Here is a 21,911-nt window from a genome sequence, read left to right on the forward strand (position 1 = left end):
CTGGGAACTAGCTGCCAACCCATCTCCCACAGAAAGTGTAGAGAACAAGGTCTTATGTACAATTCCACTCTTTAATTTCTTATCGACCTCCACATCACTCTGGTTGAGTTTGCACGGATGTGAGACTGGCCTTCTGCACTGACTGGGACTATGGCTTCTTCAGGTCCTGGGTCGTGCAGAGAGAGGTCCAAGCAAATGTGAGTATACTTCCTTCAGGAGAGGAGATTTCCAACAGAATTCAGTGAAAGTCAGGAAGAGAAAGGATTGGGGGTTCTCTGTGCAGTTATTTCACAAGGGTCACATGTCCAGCTGAATGCCTGAAGAAGTCTAAAATCTCTGCCTTTTTGACAGCGTAAAGTAGGAGAACTGGGAATGTGAGTGATTTGAATGTGTTTCTCTCTTTGTTGTCATTTCAGAAAGGTGAGTGGCAACATCTTCCAAGGTCTCTGAACATCAAAGTGGAAGAGCAAGGAAGACAAAAGAGAGAATTGCATGCACATGCTCACACAGAAAAAGTTGTGGTCTGCTGTGTGTGTGTGTGTGTTTGTGTGTGGAGGTTTCCTCCCCAAGCCAAGGAAAGACACCGAGAGGGATGGTTGCAAGATGAACATAGGAGTCTCAAGTTTACAAAGGTTTGCATGAGAAGAGAACAGAAGGCACTTCCTGGGCTGCTTCTCGGTCTTTGAAGACTTGCCATGGTCAACGGTACTGCAATGGCTCGGTTTAAAGCTTCAACACAATTCACAAGGAAAATATTTGGACTGCAACTTTTGGACAGTTTTCCTGCTTTGAAGTAGTTTGTCATGCTTTACCAGTGTGAACTCTGTTGACCCGCATCCCTACCCCCACCCCCCTTTCCCTCTATTACTTCAGGATTTTTTCCCCCCTCTGAATCAAATAGCAACTGGACACTTTGAAATCTTGAATCTACAGTGGCTCTTAGCAGCTCTGGCTTCATCTCCAATGCAAGCAAAGCAGGAACGCCACAGGGGAGACCTCCCTTTGCTGTAAATGAAGCCTGGTGACAGTTTCCTGAAATAGCATTTCCAGCCCTCCCTCCCCCCCCCGCTCTGTTCCCCCTTTCAAAGGCCATGGATCCTGAACAAAGCAAGAGGAGCACAAAAAAGGGGGACGAGGCTCCAAGAAAGAGGCTCGTGAAAGGAGAAGCTTTTCAAAGCAGTATCTCCTCCATGACTCCATATCCAAGCAGCTCTGCTTTGCTGCCAGGCTCTCCCCTCCAAGATGTTGCACCCCAGCAACGTTTTTCAAGAGAGGAGGCTCAGGAGAAGACAGGACAAGCTCAACCCAAGCATTCCTCTTTCGAGCATCCATCCCACGTGGCCCAACTTCAACAGCACTCATTGTCACCAGCATACAGGACTCCCCGAAAGCAAGAAGGCCCTACCTGGCAGCTTGTTGAGCCAGCAAGATCAATTCCCTCTGGCTCATTTCCTTCTTCTGGGATCTTACCATCCTGCTCCTCTGTTTCTACTGAAGAAGACAAGCCCCCTGTTCAAAAGGTCTACATCCCTCGTACTTTGCAGGTTTCTTTGAAACCATCTGAAGAAGGACACAAGAAGGAAAAAAAGCCACAGAAGCCAGGCAAATACATTTGCCAGTACTGTAGCCGGCCTTGTGCCAAACCAAGTGTTCTCCAGAAACACATCCGATCCCACACAGGTGAGAGACCCTATCCATGTGTTCCCTGTGGCTTTTCCTTCAAAACCAAAAGCAATTTGTACAAGCACCGAAAATCTCACGCTCATCGCATCAAAGCTGGGTTATCTTCAGGCACTGCTACAGAGTTGTACCCTTCCAGCTTGGAGGTGGAGAAGGTGGGTGGAGAGGAATTTGAAGAGCCTACAGAAGGAGAAAGCACAGATTCTGAAGAGGAGACCAGAAGCACCCCAGGCCATTTGTTGGAACTATCCACCAGGCGAAAGCAAACTATGTTGTACAGGGCAGGAAGTCAAGGTTCAAGCCAAGAAAGCACCTCCTTTACCCATTCTAGCATGTCTCAATCCCTTGAGGACAGCAGTGCTTTTGTAGAGCCATCGTCAGACCTTGCCCAAAGTCATAAATCAGAAGAAACGCACACTATCAAACAAAAGCTTGCCCTCCGTCTAAGTGAGAGGAAGAAAGTTATTGAGGAACAGGCTTTCCTTAGTCCTGGCAGTAAAGGAAGCACCGAATCAGGCTACTTCTCGAGATCAGAGAGTGCAGAGCAGCAAATCAGTCCGCCGAATACAAATGCAAAATCATACGCAGAAATCATTTTTGGCAAATGTGGGAGGATCGGCCAGCGGACTGCTATGTTAGCCGCAACCACGACCCAAGAATTTCCCCCAGTATCGTCTGAAGAAAAGCTGAGTACTGTTCCTTTGTCTGTGCCTCGGACACAGGTTATTGAACATATCACCAAGCTGATCACCATTAATGAGGCAGTTGTTGATACTAGTGAAATTGATAGTGTTAAACCGAGAAGGAGCTCTTTGTCTAGACGGAGCAGTATCGAATCTCCAAAGCCTGGCTCTTTCAGAGAATCATTTCAGCTAGACATCAAACCTGGTTCCGGTAGCCAACCAGATCCATCAAAGTCGTTGACATCTCATATTGAAAAAATGAAGCCTGAACCATCCTTGTTATCGTTCCAGCAATCCCACAGTGCCACGGAGACAGTGCCTCTTCTAAGAAGCCACTCTATGCCTTCAGCTGTATGCACTATGACTTCTTCTCACTCCTTTAGAGGTAGCTATTCTTTCGATGATCACATTGCTGAATCAGAGGTCTTAAGCCGCAGTCAGATGTCTTCCCATCCCCGGATGCTAAAACGGCAGCCAGCTATTGAGCTACCCCTGGGAATGGAGTACAGCTCAGAAGAGGTTGGTGCAGCAGGCAAGGAAAGCTTTTCCAGACCTCCAGAAGAACCAGAGACCAAGGAGAGTGAGTTGACCAAGAAGTCAAGGAAGGGCACCAAAACAAAAGGATTTATGTACGAGTGCAACATCTGTGGGGCTCGATACAAGAAAAGGGATAATTATGAAGCCCACAAGAAGTACTATTGTTCAGAACTTCAGATCTCCAAACCTCATTCTTCCAGTTCATATACTTTGTCTGAAATGGAGAAAGGTTTGATGGAATCTGATCCAGGGCCACAAGTGATGCATTATAAGTTGGGAACTAGCTTAGAGCTGACGCCACTGAGGAAGAGGCGAAAAGAAAAGAGTCTTGGTGATGATGAAGATCCACCAGCTTTTGAGTTGACTGAAGCATCCTTTTCTAGAAGTGGACCAGCCACTCAGTTTAGGGGGTTGAAATCCAGTGATGTGGCCTTGAACCTCACCTCCAAGTCTGTGAAGCCAGCAATGGATCCCACTCAACCTGTGCCTCTTTCCGAGGTTAGTATAAGTTTTCCCCCATTTACTCCAGAGGGCAAAGAGAGGAGAACAACCTCAAAGGAGATCTCTGTCATCCAACATACAAGTTCTTTTGAGAAGTCGGATTCCATAGAACAGCAGAGTAGCTTAGAAGGAGAGGAAAAGCTGCTCTTGCCTTATGCCTCCCAACCAGAAGTCCAACATGTCCGACCAACTCACTCCCTTCAGCCAAAGCTTGTGCGTCAACCTAATATTCAAGTCCCTGAGATTCTGGTCACTGAAGAACCTGATAGACCAGAAATGGAACCAGAACCTCCACCGAAAGAGCCAGAAAAGTTGGAGAAATTTCAGTGGCCACAGAGAAGCCAGTCTCTCTCCCAACTTCCTGCAGAGAAGCTACCTCCCAAAAAGAAGAGGCTACGGCTAGCAGAAATGGCCCAGTCTTCTGGAGAATCCAGTTTTGAGTCAATCAGAAGCCCAAGTCAGGAAAGCAGCATCTCCCATACTTCTAGTCACTCAGCTTCTTTTGAGAGAGAGGAAACGGTTTCTCAGTCCTCTGAATCCCATGGTAAGCCTCTTGGCCTTGGCCTCGGCTCCCACATGTTAACGGTACCAAGTTCCCATCTCCACCACCATCACCATCATTCCCGAGAAATGAGGAGGTCTGCTTCTGAACAGACACCCAATGTCTCACATTCCTCTCCAATGTCGGAGATCCGCAGCAAGTCCTTTGACTATGGGAGCTTGTCTCCATCTCCTTCTACTTCCCAAATTCCAACAACAACGACGACAACAACAACAGCTCCACAGGAGAGGAGAAAGTGCTTTTTGGTTCGGCAGGCATCTCTCACCAGGCATCCGGAGCACGAGCCAGACTCTGCCTCCAAAGGAACAGCTGAGAGCGAGGAATCCGTGCAACCTTCCACTCAGTCTCCTGCTGCAAGCTTGCTATATCAACAGCTCCCTTCCTCCTCTTCCTCCTCCTCTTTCTCTTCTCACAGAGGGTACCCAGCCAACAAGGACCAGCCAAAAGACTGTCCTGAGTCCTCATGCACATATCCCTATACTGAAGCTCTGCAAGTGGTCCATCCACCTGTCCCTCATTTAACCCTCCATGAAAAGCAGTACATGGGCCCACAAATTTCTCTTTTACCATTCCAGCACCTCTTGCCACCGTTGGGACATTCAGTCGACATCTTCTCCAGTCAGTATTCCATCCCTCAGGTCCCTCATTCCTTATTTCAAAGCGCAGCACTTCCTCTTCAAGAAGCTTTGCTGCATCCGGGCCAATTACACATTGCCCCTCCGCTGCTGTCACACCCGGCTGATATCATAATCAGGCAAAGCCCATCCATCTTGCCCTTCCATTACCCAGGGTCTTCACTACTCCCTTCTGCACTGTTTCTGCCTCTTCAGTCACAGCTTGCTGTCCAGCTGCCAAGTGACATTGGTGCCCACTTGCCCCATCTGAAATCCAGCCTCTCTCCTGAAATTGGAAGCCATACCTTCTCCCCATCTCTAGATTATGGCTCTGAGAGCCGGCTGCATATTTTAGCTCGGCCCAGTAGCCCCTCTGCGTCCATCTCCATTTCTCAGCTGGTGGTACCCGCCTGTTCAGAGCCTGTGGTATCTCTCGTTGTCCCAGTTCGCATTCAGGCTAACATGCCATCCTACGGAAGTGCAATGTACACCACTCTTTCCCAAATCCTAGTCACTCAGTCCCACTGCAGCGCCTCTTCAATCCTACTGCCAAAATTTGAGGACTATCAGACCAAGGGTACTCTGGTCTGCACTGCTAACGTTCACAGTGTTGGTCTTGATTTGGCTCAGATGATCACAGAGGAGCAGAAGACCCCGATCCGCGCTCCTTACCTGCGGCTGCCACTATCTCTGTCGGAAAGGAAAGGCTACTTCCCCCTGGGCCCCACGTCTGAAAGCCTCTTGGATCTCGGAGGGAGCCCGTCAAGTGCTGGAGGAAGCAAGCGGATGCTGTCTCCAGCGGGGAGCTTGGAGCTCACCATGGAAACTCAGCAGCAGAAACGGGTGAAGGAAGAAGAGTTGTCCAAGACAGAAGAGAAGCTGGAAATAGTGATGACATCCAATACAATGGAGGAAGGGAAAAAACGTGATCAAACAGCAGCCAAAGCAGAAACACTCCCAGATATATTGTCTGAACAGTCAGAATCCCCCAAAGGCCAGGCTGCCTTAAACCTGGCCTTGCCACAGTCTGAGGCCTCTAGCTTTGAAGTTCAAAAAGAATGTAAGCAGCCAGCGAGAAAGAAGCCTGAAAGCAATAACGCTCCCGGGAAAGTGAAGAAGGAGGACTTGAAAGAATCGGCAGAAGCCTCGGTGGCAAATCCTCCGAGCTCGGCATGTTCCTCAGCGGCTGCTCAAAGCTCCAAGAAGTCTCAGGACAGTACAGACGTTAAGAAGGTACTTCTGTTCCCCAGTCTCCACACAACTACTAATGTCAGTTGGTGCTATTTAAATTACACAAAACCAAATCACATTCAGCAAGTTGACCACAGTTCCTCGGTGTATGCCAGCTGGTGCATTAGCCTGTATAATCCCAACCTCCCCGGTGTATCTACTAAGGCTGCCCTGTCACTCCTACGCTCCAAGCAAAAGGTGAGCAAAGAAACCTACACCATGGCTACCGCTCCACGTCCAGAGACAGGGAGGCTTGTACCCTCAAGTTCCAGGAACCCCAAAATGTCAGAGGTAAGGAAAATCACTTTTTCCTTTGGCCCTCATCTGTTTGTTTAAGGATTGGACAGCATTGCTGCCAGGCTTCAAAGAACTGGCTCAACATGTTATCCAGATGAGTTGGGTCACGACTGCCTAGAACTGGCTCCCCAAAGCAGTGCTGGCTGGATGTTTTGGAGGTTCTCAGCCCAATGTATTTGGAAGACGCCAGGTTGGAGAAAGTTGCTCTAGAACCCCAACTCTATTGCTGAAAGTAAACTGCTGTCAAACTAGCTAAAGACAAAACATCTGGGTGTACTGGGTTCTCCAACAGAGCTGCTTTCTTCTGTCATTCCCCAGTCTGGTGTCTTTGAATATGTTGGAGCTGCAACTTTCAGAATTACCAACGATTAGGAAATATCGCTGGAGTAAAGCCAGTACTTTTGAAAGATTCTGCTTTGGAGAAGGTCAGCCTGATCCATTTTATTAACTTATAATGTGTGGCCAGCCCAAGGAATGGGCTTTGGATGCACTTCCTTGTTGGCTTTGCTGCCCAGGTCAAATTGTAGAATCAATCCTTGCCATGGAAATTGTATTAAATGCCTTGCTTCCTAGTGAGCGCCCCAGTGCCGAGTCATTTGTACACTGTCTATTCCCAATACTGTAAGTGACTAGTGTGTGGAAGCTTCCTTTTTGTAAGCTGCTAGATTTCAGCTAGCAACTTACTCATTTCATATTTCAGCTAGTGAGCTTTACTATTCCGCACAACAAAATTGATAGAAATAGGCAAGCTAATATATCACCCAGTTCAGAGAAAACTGAATGCAGCTGCTCCTGAAGTCAGTTCAATGCATTTATGGCAATTCATCAGGGCCAATTTGCTATGGCCAACTCGCCATGGCCAACTTGCTGGACTACCTGGCTGTAGCCAACTAGCCAAAGGACAACTAGCCATGGCCAGCTTGCCGCAGGACAAAAGTTACACTAATATCAGAGAAAGGATGGAATAGAATCATTAAAGGAGACAAAAGGAGGGACCAAATGAAATACGAATGACAAAAGTTAAAATATTTTTTATTTATTTAAAATAATTAAATTGAACTGTGAGTTGCCCCGCTGTGAGTTGGCTCTGGTGAGTTGGTGATAGTGAGTTGGCCACAGTGAGTTGGCTGCGGTGAGTTGGGTTGCAAGTCGTTGTTAATAGAAGTCATAGAAGACTTCCTAAATGGGGTGCCCCGGGTAAATGGCAACTTATGCAAGATAAGCATGGACACTTTTCAGAAACCTTCACTGTTCTTGTGCAGTATGTAAAATCACATGTTTTATGGTAGCAATGAAATCGATTCCATGCCAGACGGATCATTGATTGAAGCTACCTCAGAGGGGTTGAGGGCTCCACTAAAAAGTGAAATCATGCAAAGAACAATGAACAAAAAAGACTGGTTGTAGGGAGAGTTGAGCCCTGAAATTAGTAATGTCTGATCAAACTTGGAAATGATTATAGTTTGGTGGTTTGGGCCAGGGAGATTCACTGCATTTGTCTGGAATGTGGCAATCTTTGGTGATGAGCCTTGGAAGGCTGCTAAATTAAAATGACCATTACAGTGACTTCTGTCAAGAGAAGCAGAAGTAAAAAGTATAGTGCTTTGTATTATTTTATGCATACAACTCTTAGTACTCCTTAGAAAAGAGCAGATCATGTTAATGTTTTAATATTTTCACTGAACGTCTCATCACAGGAGCTTGGTGGGATTTTATGGTCTTAAAATGCTTTGAGGTATGATGAAGGAGTCTGGATCCAAGACTGCGTGTTGCTTAGCAGAGGCTGACATAGCATAGGAGTAAATGTAACATCTTACAGAGTTATATAAAAATCATAGCGTTTCATGTTTACTCTGGAGAAAAGCTTTGGTGTTTGGGCTGAAAGCAACACGAAGCAGTCAGCCACAAGATGAAAAGAAGGCTGAATACTCAGAAACACCTGCAGGGTCAAAGAGGGTGGTTTTTTGGCATAATGTTGGGGTGATTGTCGAGTCAGACTGTTTAACTTGAAAGCAGACTAAAAATTTTTTTTAGATGAAAACCAGATTCATGTTTTGGAAAATAGTTCCAGTCATATAACCTCTTTCCTCTGTCCTGTTAAAACAATTATCTAACTGACTGCAGAGATTCCTTGGCACCGGTTACGCGTTTGTTCTTCTTTAACTTCTCATTGGCTGGTTAGGTGATAATGGATGGAATAGAGCAGGGGTCTTCAAACTTGGCCCTTGTATGACTTGTGGACTTCAACTCCCAGAATTCCTCAGCCAGCGTGCCTGGCTGAGGAATTTTGGGAGTTGAAGTCCACAAGTCATAAAAGGGCCAAGTCTGAAGACCCCTGGAATAGAGCATCAAACCAGACTTTTGGTAGCACAATAGAACTTTGTGCTCCCCTGTGCCCTCCTCACCCAACCCGCTTCTCATTCCCAGCAAAACTCCAAAATCCATTCTGGTGACCGCGGGATCCTCTGGAGTAGATTTTAAGGGGCCATGGAAGGAAAGTGAGAGAAGCTTGCTCCTTTATTCCCGCAGAGAAATCATATCCAATAAAAAACATATAACTGGGCTTGGTCCATTCTTATGAGTTGGAGGATGCTACTGCTGAGGATTTAGTCCCGAATCCATAGATTAATTCCAGGAATGTTGTTCTTGAGATTTCAGATTACTTTTATACGTGGCTGACCTTTCTTGGCAAAACATAAATAATTGCCCTGTCTCATTTAGTAATACTAGACTTTTCCTTTTAATTATTTATTTTATTTTAGTATTGGTATTTCCATGCTCCAGAATGGATCGCCCAAAACCTTTAGCAGAGATGGACATCCTGTGTCCCTTTAGAACAGGAGTGGGGAACCATGGCCCTTTTGTGACTTGTGGACTTCAATTCCCAGAATTCCTGAGCCAGCCATTTTTGGGAATTGAAGTTCCACGAGTCATAAAAAGGTTACCATGGTTACCCACCCCTGCTTTAGAAACTGAAGCAACCGACAGCGGCCCACATTTAATATAACCAACGGTTGGAACCCTTGGAGTACAGCTCAAAGCGCAGTTAAGGTACAACTTATTCTCTACTACTTATTGCGCTGAAAGATCCTTAAAGCTCCTTTAAACAGAGAGGGCACCGAAGTTGATTTTAGTGCAGCCCATGCCAGAAACAGCTGCCCACTCTTTACTTCACAAGAAGAGGTTGAAGCAAGGGGTTTGTGACCAGTGACCAGCCTTCCTTTTTTTCCTCCTCTTTTTTTCCTTTTTCTTTTCTTTTTTTAAAAAAATAATAATAAATTGCTTTGATTTTTTTGGGGGGGAGATAGGTCCATCTGCCCTCACTCCTTCTCAGTGAAGGCCAGAAAGATGCAATGCAAACCAATAAGGAAAGGGATAAAAGAGGAAAAACTGAAGATGACATTCCTGTAACCAAGCGAGGAGAACCAACCAGGATCAAGATCTTTGAAGGAGGGTGAGTATTTGTGTTGTTCTCATATTCCGTGGTGTTTGATGGAGGGGAAGCTTTTGATTCTAAAAACAACTCTTGGAGGAAAATGCAATGGTGTCCCTTATTAGCTCCAATTAGGCTTAGGTTGTTTTTTTTTTTACTTTCCTCTCTCTTTCTCTCATCACCGTTATGGTCCTGAGCTCTAGCAACTCATATGCCAGGTAAGTAGCTTCGGGTTTCAAGAACAGTAGACCTGTTTCTCATTTTCTGAAATTTTACCTGTGCAGCAATGGAAGAATTGATTGGGGCTGGATTATCTGACTTTTTCCAGAAGATTTGAGTTGGGTTTTGTTGTTTCAAGTATCTCAGTAGATTGGATAAGAGTTTGATGCTAGAAAGATAAATCACATGTGCTCATCACAGTTTCACCTATGGCTGACTGTCCAAAATAATGTACGTACAAATCTTGTGCAAATGTTCTGTTGCTTGTTTGTGTATAATGTTGTACATTTAGTCCTCAACTTATGACCACAACTGAGCCCCAAATTTCTTTTTAAAAGAGTTTCGCCCCATTTTATGATCTTTCTTGCCAAAGTTAAGTCAATCACTGCAGTTGTTGTGTCAGTAACACACTTTAGCGAATCTGGCTTCCCCATTGACTTTGCTTGCCAGATGGTTACAAAAGGGGAATCACATGACCCTGGGACACCGTCATAAATATGAGTCAGTTGCCAAACGTCCAAACGTTGATCCTGTGGCCATAAAGATATTGCAACGCTCTTAAGTGTGAAAAACAAGTCATAAGTCACTTTTTCCAGTGCCGTTGTAAGTTTGAATGGTCACGAAACAAACTGTTGTAAGTCGAGGATTATGTGTAGTCCAATTTCTAGCCCTGGCCCTCTTTCCTTACATAAAGACTTTTTTTCTTTGCTTCGATCTGATGCTCTAGATTGGAGGGTTTAATGTTGAAGTGGCCCCTACTTTAATTTTCATCTTATTTATTTTATACGTTGCAGCCATATAATTGGAAGTAGAGAGAGCGCCGAGAAGACAATAACAATAACCTTGACTTCTTGCCAGTTCAGCTAAATTGAAGATCTACCTCAGGAGTCTTCAAACTCGGCCCTTTTATGACTCATGGACTTCAACTCCCAGAATTCCTCAGCCAGCATGCCTGGCTGAGGAATTCTGGGAGTTGAAGTCCACGAGTCATAAAAGGGCCGAGTTTGAAGACCCCTGATCTACCTATTATTTTTCAAACCCAGAAACTCCCCCAAAATGCTTAGAAGAGATGTGAGTTGGGTGATGGTTCAGCCTGTAGAAAACAACCGGTGTAGTTCTAGAATTAGTGCTGCAATAAGTGACTTGATCCAACTGAGTCCTTTGTTTGTTTGTTTGTTTTTTTGAAGACATTTCACTTCTCATCTAAGAAGCTTCTTCAGTTCTTGGATGAGAAACAAAACCTCTTCAAGAAAAAAAAAACCCCAAACCCAAAGTCCAGTTGCCTTTTGAAAAGCACTTTTGGGACAACCATGATCTGGATGACTGAGAATCTCCACGGACATTGAGTTCAGACATATTTTGTATATTTACATGAACATATGTTTTTTTTGTGTGTGTGTGTGCATGCCTGTCTGCCTAGACTTTCAGATTTCACCAAAATAAGCATTCTGAACATTGTAGATCATTAAGTATTGACTTCTAACAGTTATTTCCTACTTTTCTTTTCTCTCTCATAGGAGTTAATTGTTTTATTTTAAACCCCGCCCCAACCACCAATAATGCCTAATGAATTAGAGTTTTCTGCAGGGTAGGATAGGATACAGACCTGCATGAGATTATGATTTCCAGAATGGGTTATCCTTTAATTATAGCTGTAAGGCTCATCGCAGATGAGGGAAGGAAAATATATTCACACGTAAGATTTTTTTTTATTCTGGGGTTTATTTTTCTTTAGTTCTGAATTTCTCCCTGTCTCTCTCTGTGAGTGTGTATATATGTTTGCGTTTACTGTTTCCTCTGACAGTTTGATCTCATTCTTTCCCATGAAATCCTAAAGGCTTTACTTTCTGATTTCTTATCCAGATGTGGATATTTTACCATTCAAAATAGATTATTCCAGTGGCTGCATGATGTTTAACATGCATACAAAGAGATACCACTGACGGCTCTTGAAAAATTTAATATAGCTCCAGATATTAATACAAGATTATGAGCCCAAACTATAATGATGCCATAATGTATTTATTGGTAGTAGTTTGCCACCAAAAATGTTCATATCTCCATTTTGGGTTTTTGATCAGACAGAAAGTGAAGGAGATATGAAGCATTTTTAATTTGAAAATTTTCAAACTGAAAACTTTGAAGCTTGGGATTCTTGGAAGAGAGAAGTTCTAATCCTTGCCAAAGATTAGATCAAATGGAAGGGATTTTTTTTCCTTCCTTTTCTTTCTCCACTGTCTGATAGTTCTTATCAGAACCACAACCAGTTTATCCTCCAGTGAATACTGACAACCAAATCTCAGATACTGAATTATCAACAACCACAATATCTTCAGGAAATAGTGCAAAACCAGTTTGGTTGACTTAGGGCACGGTTAGGCAACCTTGGTTCTTTTATGACTTATGGACTTCAACTCCCAGAATTCCTGAGCCAGCATAGCTGGCTCAGGAATTCTGGGAGTTGAAGTCCATGAGTCATAAAAGAACCAAGGTTGCCTACCCCTGACTTAGGGATAAAAGGTGCAAGTTATTCTTGGTGCTAAAGAACCAGGGCTTTCCGGACCTTACTGAACTGTAACTCCCAACAGCCACAGCAAGGTTGACCAGTAGTGAGGAGTCACAAGAATGACAGTTCCCCAATGTCTAGAGCAGTCTTTCTCAACCTCAACAACTTTAAGCTCTATAGACTTCAACTCCCAGAATTCTCCAGCCAGAATTCTGTGAGTTGATGTCTGTACATCTTTAAGTTCCCAAGGCTGTGAAATATTGATAAGAGGAACACTTTTGAGTTCATATTGAGTGATTTTTTTTACACCTTCTGCTCTTCTTTACAGAAACCTATTCCCTGTCAATGGCTGGATTCTCATATTGTGCTAAAGCAATTGTATATTTTTGGTTTACCATGTAGATCTAGTTATTCTGTTTGTAGTCAAGATAATAGCTTCAGCAGCTTCTGTAGCTGATCTAACAATGGTGGTGAAGACAAATGCTATTGTAGCTCAATGTGTTATTCTACTTGATATAATTCTCCAGCAAGCTTTGACCTTTTCTTCCTATCTGCTTGTACAGTTTTTAAAGTTCACCTTTGTCCATGAATCTACAGTCTAAACAGTAGACTTAAGTTTTAACATTGCCAGCGGATGGAGTTTTGTGGTCATTTTAAGACCAAATATAAAATGCAATATCTGTATACGTTTTCCAAGGTTTATTTGTGTTGCTTTATCAGGAAGGACATACTGATATGATGGGTTTTTTTTAAAGTAAGTAAATATAGGCTGAGCTAAGAAAGCAATATATAATTAAACACTTTTCTCTTTTTCTTTTTTTTAAAAAAACTTGATTAGGTAGAACTTTCTGTTCCTAATAAAAATAGCCAGATGTGGAACTACAGACATAAAATTAGAAGCTCAAGTTTATTGCTTTATTACCTTTTTTCATTGCTATTGGTGAAAAGTGAGCAGGTTGCCCTTGGCATAAAAAAGCAGACAATACAAATCTGCAGGGCACAACACAAACAGAAATGAGCAGAGATTTATGAGCTTTTACCTAAATTGAACCTGTAGATGGCATTTTAAAAAAAGGGATGTTTAAAATAGAAATTCTGTGCGATTGCTTTGTTTTTAAGGTTTTATTTTCTGCATAAGAAGATGGGGCAAGATACTACTTCACTCATTTAAATGATGTTGAAAAGAGTCTTTGTACATTATAATAAGCCAGAATATCCAACAGCTGTGGCTTACCATGAATATGTATTCTTCCAGTTGTTCCCGTTTTCCAAAAATGCTTGTGTATTTTCACATCTAAGCAACCTATTGATTTCCTTTAGTTTACTCTGATTTAAGAACTAGAATCAGTATTTCTACTACAAAAGCCAATCAAGAATGGTATTTTGTCGAATTTTGTATTTGTTTGAGAGATCAGCCAGGGATCCTGGCCTGTCATGGCAAACAGCATAGAGCAGACATGTCAAACTCGCGACATCATGGGACTGTTTTGCCATTGCCGGCAAAGGGGTGGGTGTGGCTTCTGCGTGACACCGCTGGCATATAGAGGGAAGTATAGAGGCTTGACAAAGTAGAGCAGTGGTGCATTGGAATATTTGCAAGACATACCACTTCTCTCCAAACTGGTGGGACCCCAAAATAAACTATATAATAGAAAACTAAACCAAAGTATTCTGAGCTTTGGAATTCAATCAGACAAGTATCTGCCACAGAACATTCCAGATTTAAAAATTGTTGATAAGAAATGACTTGGTAGGTGGATAAAAATGCCAAATCCAGTCTAAATAATAATATTAAAAGAGTGACTCGAACTCTGAACCCACAGTCTGCGTGAATCTCAAAATCCTGGAAGTATTTTTATTTATTTTATTTTTTATTTTAATCCCATTTATATCCCGCCCTTCTCCGAAGACTCAGGGCGGCTTACAATTTAAGCACAAACCAATGTGCTTAGCAATAGCCTTCATTCTATGTATATGCCTGCTTATTAGGGCTTTCGGCCCCCGCCAAGCGGCATTATTACAAAGTCAGCTTATTGCCCCCAACAATCTGGGTCCTCATTTTACCTACCTGGGAAGGATGGAAGGCTGAGTCAACCTTGAGCCTGGTGGGATGCGAACCTGCACTAATTGCAGGCAGCTGGTGTTACTTAAGGAGGCATTAGCCCACTGCTCGACCAAGGCTCTTGTAGAGATAAAGCTTAAAAAAAGACCTTGAAGAAGAACTGGGTCTTGGCAAATATCAAGAAAACAAGTCAGTGTTGCCTATCTTTGATAGTTCCAAATAAATAAAATCAACTTCAGAATGCTCAGCAGTGGACATATAGGCTGGAGACACTTAGGAGTTGAAGTCCACCCATCTGTAGCTTATTGAAGTCAGGAAGCATTGCTGTAATTGTTCTGCTTCTTTGACTCCTCCTTGTTTCTTCCAGGGCCAGTTCAAAGTCATGACTGCTGAGTTAACTTATCCACCATAAGCAGTAATGTGGCTTGTTAGATTTCTTCTGGACTAGATTTCTTCTGGACTAGACTTTGTACATCATGATTTATTGCTCATCAGGTATATGAACCTACTTTTTTATTTATTTATTTATTTATTTATTTTAATTCCATTTATATCCTGCCCTTCTCCGAAGACTCAGGGCGGCTTACAAGCTTAGCAGTAGCCTTCATTCTATGTATATGCCTGCTTATTAGGGCTTTTACACACACACACCCAAGCGGCATTATTACAAAGTCAGCTTAATTGCCCCCAACAATCTGGGTCCTCATACTTATTGTGGCTTCTCTAACAAACAAGCAAAATTTAGTTTGATGTGCAATTCTTCTATGTGCATGCCATACACTGTATGGGACAAGAAGGAAAGAATTGCTGACCAGGAACTGGGGTTGTTTGCTTCCTTGGCAGATAATATATTTTACCTTTTAGGGAAGGGCATAAGAAGAGCCTCTTGATTTTCTGCATAGGTAGTGAAAAATAAGGATATGTGAAAATAAGTACAATCAGAGTGGGTGATCTGCTAAGCTGGTTTTCTTGTCTTGACTCAGTGTTTTATGTTCAAGCTATTCTCCAAAGCACCTGAAAGCAGGACAAGAAGTAACGGATGGAAACTAGTCAAGGAGAGAAGCAACCTAGAACTAAGGAGAAACTTCCTGACAGTTAGGACTATTAACCAGTGGAACAACCTGCCTCCAGAAGCAGTGAATGCTCCAACACTGGAAGTTTTAAAGAAGAGACTGGACAGCCATTTGTCTGAAATGGTATAGGGTTTCCTGCCTGACCAGGGGGTTGGAGTAGATGACCTCCAAGGACCCTTCCAACTTTATCAATCATCATCATCATCAAATATAATTATTTTTGTTTCCAGACAAATACATGTTCATCTTGGCTAAAAAAATGAAGGTATTCCAAGTTCTTACAAGTTTCAGCTGTGAAGAATAGCTGTTTGTATAAAAATGACAGATATAGCCATATAGATTAAGCTTTCATGTAACAACAGTAGTGGGAAAAAAATCTTGAGTCTGAAAGATTGCACAATCCTAGATGTCAAATGGGAATTTGAATTACTGAGGATACAACTCGGTCCCATTAAAAATATTTGGAAAGATGGCACACTTAAAAAAAAGAAATCTATTATATAAAAAATACAAAGTAAGAAAAAATCCTATCTGAACTACCCAAGGCGGTGAGGGGATAGGAAGCAAATGTTTAAAAATGCCACAACAAAAAGAAAATCTTAAAACAACCTGAACAAAACTAAAACCTCAAAAACAAAACCCCACAAACCTATATTATTTCTAACCCTAAATATTTAAAAGTCCATTAAGACTGAATACATATTTCATCTACCCAATCAACCATTCCTTCTCAGGCTATTAAAATAATACAATTTTCTTACATTTCATCATTATGATTCCATTTTAAAGAATGAATTAAACCTAAACCACATGGAACTGTATTGTCTAGGCTAGTCTTTTCTTTGGTACAAAGCTAATTCTACGGCTGTGAGCTGACAGATGTTAAATGAATTTTTAGAGTCTGGGAGACCAACATTTTTCCATGAATACATAATCACCATTTTTTGCAGCTGTCCATTCTTGATCTATCTGGTTCTTCTTAGACTAAAATATTTCAAATTTGGGTGATACAGTTTAACAAAACATTAACATTGTTAACCCCTAATTGCTTTCCACAAACCTGTCTTACTATTTAACTGTAATAATTACAAATTAACCAAATTCCTGATGTAATTATGAACCAAGAACGTGCAAGGATACTAAATGGTAATTCTCGAACTGAGCCCACAGTGGCAAATACTCAACATTATTTCAGCCCCTAGCTAGTACGTGATCGAGGTTAAGAAATAAGCCTGATATTGTTAAAAAAATTAAAACCACCATAGGTGTAAGAGAAACTTTAAGAAGGAAATCCTAGGTCAGGGGCAGGCAACCTTGGCGCTTTTATGAATCGTGGACTTCAACTCCCAGAATTCGTGAGCCAGCCATGCTGAGGAGAAATGGAGAGGTTTCCAAGCTGAGCCAAAATAAGTATATTTGATAATGATGATGATGATGTTGAAGTTGGAAGGGACTTTGGAGGTCATCTAGTCCAACCCCCTGCTCAGGCAGGAAACCCTATACCATTTCAGACAAATGGCTGTCCAGTCTCCTCTTAAAAACTTCCAGTGTTGGAGCATTCACAGCTTCTGGAGGGAGGTGGTTCCACTGGTTAATTGTTCTAACTGTCAGGAATTTTCTCCTTAGATCTAGGTTGCTTCTCTCTTTGATTAGTTTGTCATGAGCCTGTAAGGGGCTCCATTTTTAAGGAGATTGTACAGACAAATGGAGCCTCCTTAAAGAGCAGGAAGCAGACGGAAGCCTGCAGAGACGCAGCGGGGTGGGTGGGGCATAGGTGGGAGAGCCTGCTGCAATGGCCCTGCAGTCAGTTGTAAGGGTGAATAATCACTGTGGCACTGCAGTAACTTGGAAACTGGGTTGTAAGTATCTTTTGGGGGAGTGTGTCATAACCTGGCATAGTTGTTAAGCAAAAGGGCATAAGTCAAGGACTACGTATACTGATGTAAAATCCATGAAGTTTGTTCTTTCCCACAAACTATGGACTGTTTTTAATCCACCTTGTAAATACCTTGTTTCACACTAAACTGGATAATTTCCTGGGGATTCTTGCTTGTAGAAATCAAGGATTCTTTGCCTTTTTGAATACTTACTCTCTACTCAGTAACTCTGTTCCACAACATGTTTCACCCAATTAACCCCTAGCCTTACACCTGTAGAGTTCAGATGGGTTAGCTAGGTATATGGTTAGCCTATATCACTTTACATTTAGAGCCAGCTATAGCTAATCAGTTAATGGGTGTCCCCGTAGCACAGGCATGTCAAACTCGCGACGTCATGGAACTTTTTCCCATTGCCGAAAATGGGATGGGCACGGTTTCTCCGTGACGCTCCGGCCCGCGGGCCGGCAGTTTGACACCCCTGCCGTAGCAGATTAACTTCACCCTGGCTCAGTTAAGTATGTTGTTGGAACAGGGCCTAGTTGAGACAGGACTGACTCAAAGGCCTGCCCGTACATAGAATTTTGTTGTTGTTGTTGTTAGCTGCGAAGTCGTGTCCAACCCATCGCGACCCTATGGACAACCTTCCTCCAGGCCTTCCTGTCCTCTACCATCTTCTGGAGTCCATTTAAGCTCATGCCTACTGCTTCAGTGACTCCATCCAGCCACCTCATTCTCTGTCGTCCCCTTCTTCTATTGCCCTCAATCTTTCCCAGCATTAGGCTCTTCTCCAGTGAGTCCTTCCTTCTCATTAGGTGGCCAAAGTATTTGAGTTTTAGCTTCAGGATCTGGCCTTCTAAAGAGCAGTCAGGATTGATCTCCTCTAGGACCGACCGGTTTGATCGCCTTGCAGTCCAAGGAACTCGCAGGAGTCTTCTCCAGCACCATAGTTCAAAGGCCTCAATTCTTTGGCGATCAGCCTTTCTTATGGTCCAACTTTCACTGCCATACATTGCAACTGGGAAGACCACAGCCTTGACTATACACACTTTTGTTGACAGGGTGATGTCTCTGCTTTTTAGTGTGCTGTCTAGATTTGCCATGGCTTTCCTCCCCAGGAGCAAGCGTCTTTTAATTTCTTGGCTGTACATAGAATAGAGCCAGTTAAATTCTAGGCAAGTTGTGAGCCCAAGTATGCCTGCTCAATGAGCCATGGGTGGCACAGTGGTTATAATGTAGTATTGCAAGCTAATTCAGCTCACTACCAGGAGTTTGATCCTCACTGGCTCAAGGTGGACTCGGCCTTCCATCCTTCTGAGGTCAGTAAAATGAGGACCCAGATTGTTGGGGGCAACAGGCTGACTCTGTAAACCACTTAGAGAGGGCTGTAAAGCCGTGTGAAGTGGTTATATAAGTCTTAAGTGCAATTGCTAGTGCTATGCCCTGATTGAGTGTGGCTTCTAATACTGTTAAGTTGAGAGGGAATTTGTTCTTTAGAAATACTCATAAATGAGTTTCTGAGCCACCAGCTGGTTATTTGATGCAAAATACTCAAAAGTTGTCTCACTGGTAGAAGTGGGAAGAAGAGAGATTTGGCAACTGCTGGAGTTTGGCTTTTTTCCCCCCTGGGTGATGTTATATAACATCTTGTGTCTTAGCAACAATGGTAAAATATCTGCTAATTCCCAAGCATTCCGGTCCTTGTGGGTGACAGCTACTTGTCTATCTCTGCCAGATCAAAGATGCTAGGATTATGCAACTAGTCAACTCTGTGTAACCATACTCTTTGCGTCTGGTTCACTGCTGAAAAACAGTTAACACAAAGGGTCACATCTGGATTATAAATCTGGAGTGTATTCCAGGGCTGCATTTGTATGGTTTTTGTCTAAAATGCAGATGGTTCGGTCAAGGCAGATCCCTTCTGACAAGAACTTTTCATTATAGCATGTAAAAAAAGATGCTGGAGAAGACTAGCAGTCCTTTGCATTGGTGCATATTTTTTTTCCATAAGACACTTGTCTATAATGCATTTTTCTCTGAGGTTATGGAAACAGCCTGGGTTTCTATTTTACTTCCCTACTCACCTTGGACTGTTTTATCATCCCTACTAGCTACATTTCAGGGCATCTGGAAGCAGCAGAGACAGGGAGCAACTTCTCCTAAATTCAGTTCAGGAATGGAAAGGAATCTGAAAATTGCCACACATTTTGGGGAACAAAGCCCAAAATGTGTGGTTCAGGATGAGTTGGTACATCCCAACGACTCGGTTTAACCAACTTGCTCTGACTAAAGAAGCTGCTTGCATGAGGAGTTGCTTTGAAACATCTCAAATTGACATGATAGCAGTCTTCCAGTATCTCAGGGGCCGCCACAAAGAAGAGGGAGTCAAGCTATTCTCCAAAGTGCCTGAAGGCAGGACAAGAAGCAACAGATGGAAACTAGTCAAGGAGAGAAACAACCTAGAACTAAGGAGAAACTTCCTGACAGTGATAACAATTAACCAGTGGAACAACCTGCCTCCAGAAGCTGTGAATGCTACAACACTGGAAGTTTTTAAGAAGAGACTGGACAGCCATTTGTCTGAAATGGTATAGGGTTTCCTGCCTGAGCAGAGGGTTGGACTAGATGACCTCCAAGGTACCTTCCTCCTCCTCCTCCTCCTCCTCCTCCTTCCTCCTCCTCCTCCTCCTCCTCCTCATTATTATTATTATTTATAAATTAACACAAACAAATTCAGTTGCCATGACTCAGTTTTCAGACAACTGTACCTGGATGACTGAGAATCTTCCTCGACACATTCAGAAAGGAATGTTCTTACAGATGCAATTCAGATAAGTTTTCAGCTTGTTGAATTGGCATCTGTTATGATTTGATCTGTTTAGGGCTCAACAGGTAGCAGCACAGGTCAAGCCTGTCCCAAAGGTGTTTTTTTTCAAAAGGCAACTGGACTTGGCTTCTCCTTTTCAGACGTTTGGCTTCTCATCCATGAAGCTTCTTCAGTTTTGACTGAAGAAGCTTCTTGGATGAGAAGTGAAACCTCTTCAAGGAAAAACAAAGTCCAATTGTCTTTTGAAAAAGCACCTTTGGGACAACCATGACCTGGATGACTGAGAATCTCCATAGACCCAGTTACTACTTGGATAGTACATGCCCAGAGAATTCTGAGGGCATGGTGAGCTAGACTGGGAAGTCAGAAAACTCATCCAGATGAAGGAAATAGCAACCTACCATCATAATCTCCAGAATTTAAACTCCGCTATAAAACATCTCCTTTATCTTTTATTATCTGTTTTATTCTTAATAACTTCCCTGTTGCTATTATGTATACTGACATTAAGCAGTACCAAGCATTCTTATGTTAAAAATAGTTTAAGCAGAAGCATGTTGCAGACAGTCTGGTTTGATAGGGGGAAAACCCTAGCAGCTCGAATTTCCCAGGACAGGACAAACAACATAGAAGGACCAGATTTTGTTTACTGTACTTAAATGCCTAGAAGCTCTGGGCAAATCAAAGATTATCACTTGATGCATAAAATGTCATAAAAGAGGAGATCTTCTTTGATCTTCTCCTTGTGTTTTTGACCTAATCTGTTTTGCAAGATGGTGGTGAATATATCAAGCTGGGACAGGAAAGACTTTCATGCCAGCTTTTTGTAGGAAAGGGATGATGACGATGATGAAGAAGAATCTCCCACATTGTTTTCATTTTCCCAACACTACGCAAATACAATTCTTCCTATCATTAAAAGATACAAAATTGAATGTAAACATCCTCATCATATTTGTGAAGAAAGGAGGATCAGGGGAAAAAACACTGGATTGTGCGGTATTGAACTAATTGATAGTGAAGCAGTTAATGTTAAATAGGTGAATCCAGACAACACGTTGTTTACTAAGCACGAAAGATTGTAATTGTTAAAAATCAATTATATATATATATATATATATATATATATATATATATATATATATATATATATATATATATATATATATATATATATATATATATATATATATATATATCGGGCCGTGTTTAAATTCTTTGAAATCTCTGTTGTTTCTTTGCAAGAAACTACGTCTTTTCATTGCTTTGCTCTCGGCTTCCATTTTCTATCACTCGGTAGGCGAGCTTCCAAAAGACAATTTCATAGCCCCAGTAAGATAGAGAACTTTGGATAGAGAACTAGCCAGACTCCCAAAGATGTCATTTCCCCCCTCCCCCCATAACTAAAATGGGAATCATTTTTTTCTCAATGCTCACTCAGCAACCCTGTCTTTTTGGTGTGTATTTAAGCCCTGGAAGGGATTCCTTTCCTGTTTTGTCAAGCTTCCCAGCTGTTTGTGGCTCCAATCTTGCATGTAGGTGTAATACAGCATCTGGGAACAGACAGTTTGGCAAAGTTCCCTGACCCTGGAGTTCCCACTCTTCATGTGATATGACTTCTTTGGAATTGCCTTGGAGAATGAGAGCTTGAGAATGGCTGGCTGTAAGGAAAACCAGGTGAAAAGTTGGGTTTGGGGGTTTCTATAAGCCCACCTCGTTTTAAATAAGGGAAAGCAAAGCACAATATTTGTAAGCATAATTTCTCAAGTCTGCTGCCATGAATTTGCAGGAATCCACTCTTATCAGCCAC

The 21,911-nt window shown here is 42.5% G+C and overlaps 1 protein-coding gene across 1 annotated transcript in view; it reads left to right on the forward strand.

Annotated features, from left to right (window-relative positions):
• Positions 1–1,091: 1,091 nt before the first annotated feature.
• HIVEP3 (HIVEP zinc finger 3) overlaps positions 1,092–21,911 on the forward strand; it is a gene marked incomplete at its 5' end in the record, with an annotated part of 41,050 nt that continues 20,230 nt past the window's right edge. The window contains 2 exons of the mRNA XM_083370034.1: positions 1,092–6,098; positions 9,413–9,558. Coding sequence (XP_083226160.1) covers positions 1,092–6,098; positions 9,413–9,558 — 5,153 coding nt within the window. The remainder of the gene's footprint in view (positions 6,099–9,412; positions 9,559–21,911) is intronic.

This window comes from Vipera ursinii (genome assembly GCF_947247035.1).
Source record: "Vipera ursinii genome assembly, chromosome: 9".
NCBI classification, from domain to species: Eukaryota; Metazoa; Chordata; class Lepidosauria; order Squamata; family Viperidae; genus Vipera; species Vipera ursinii.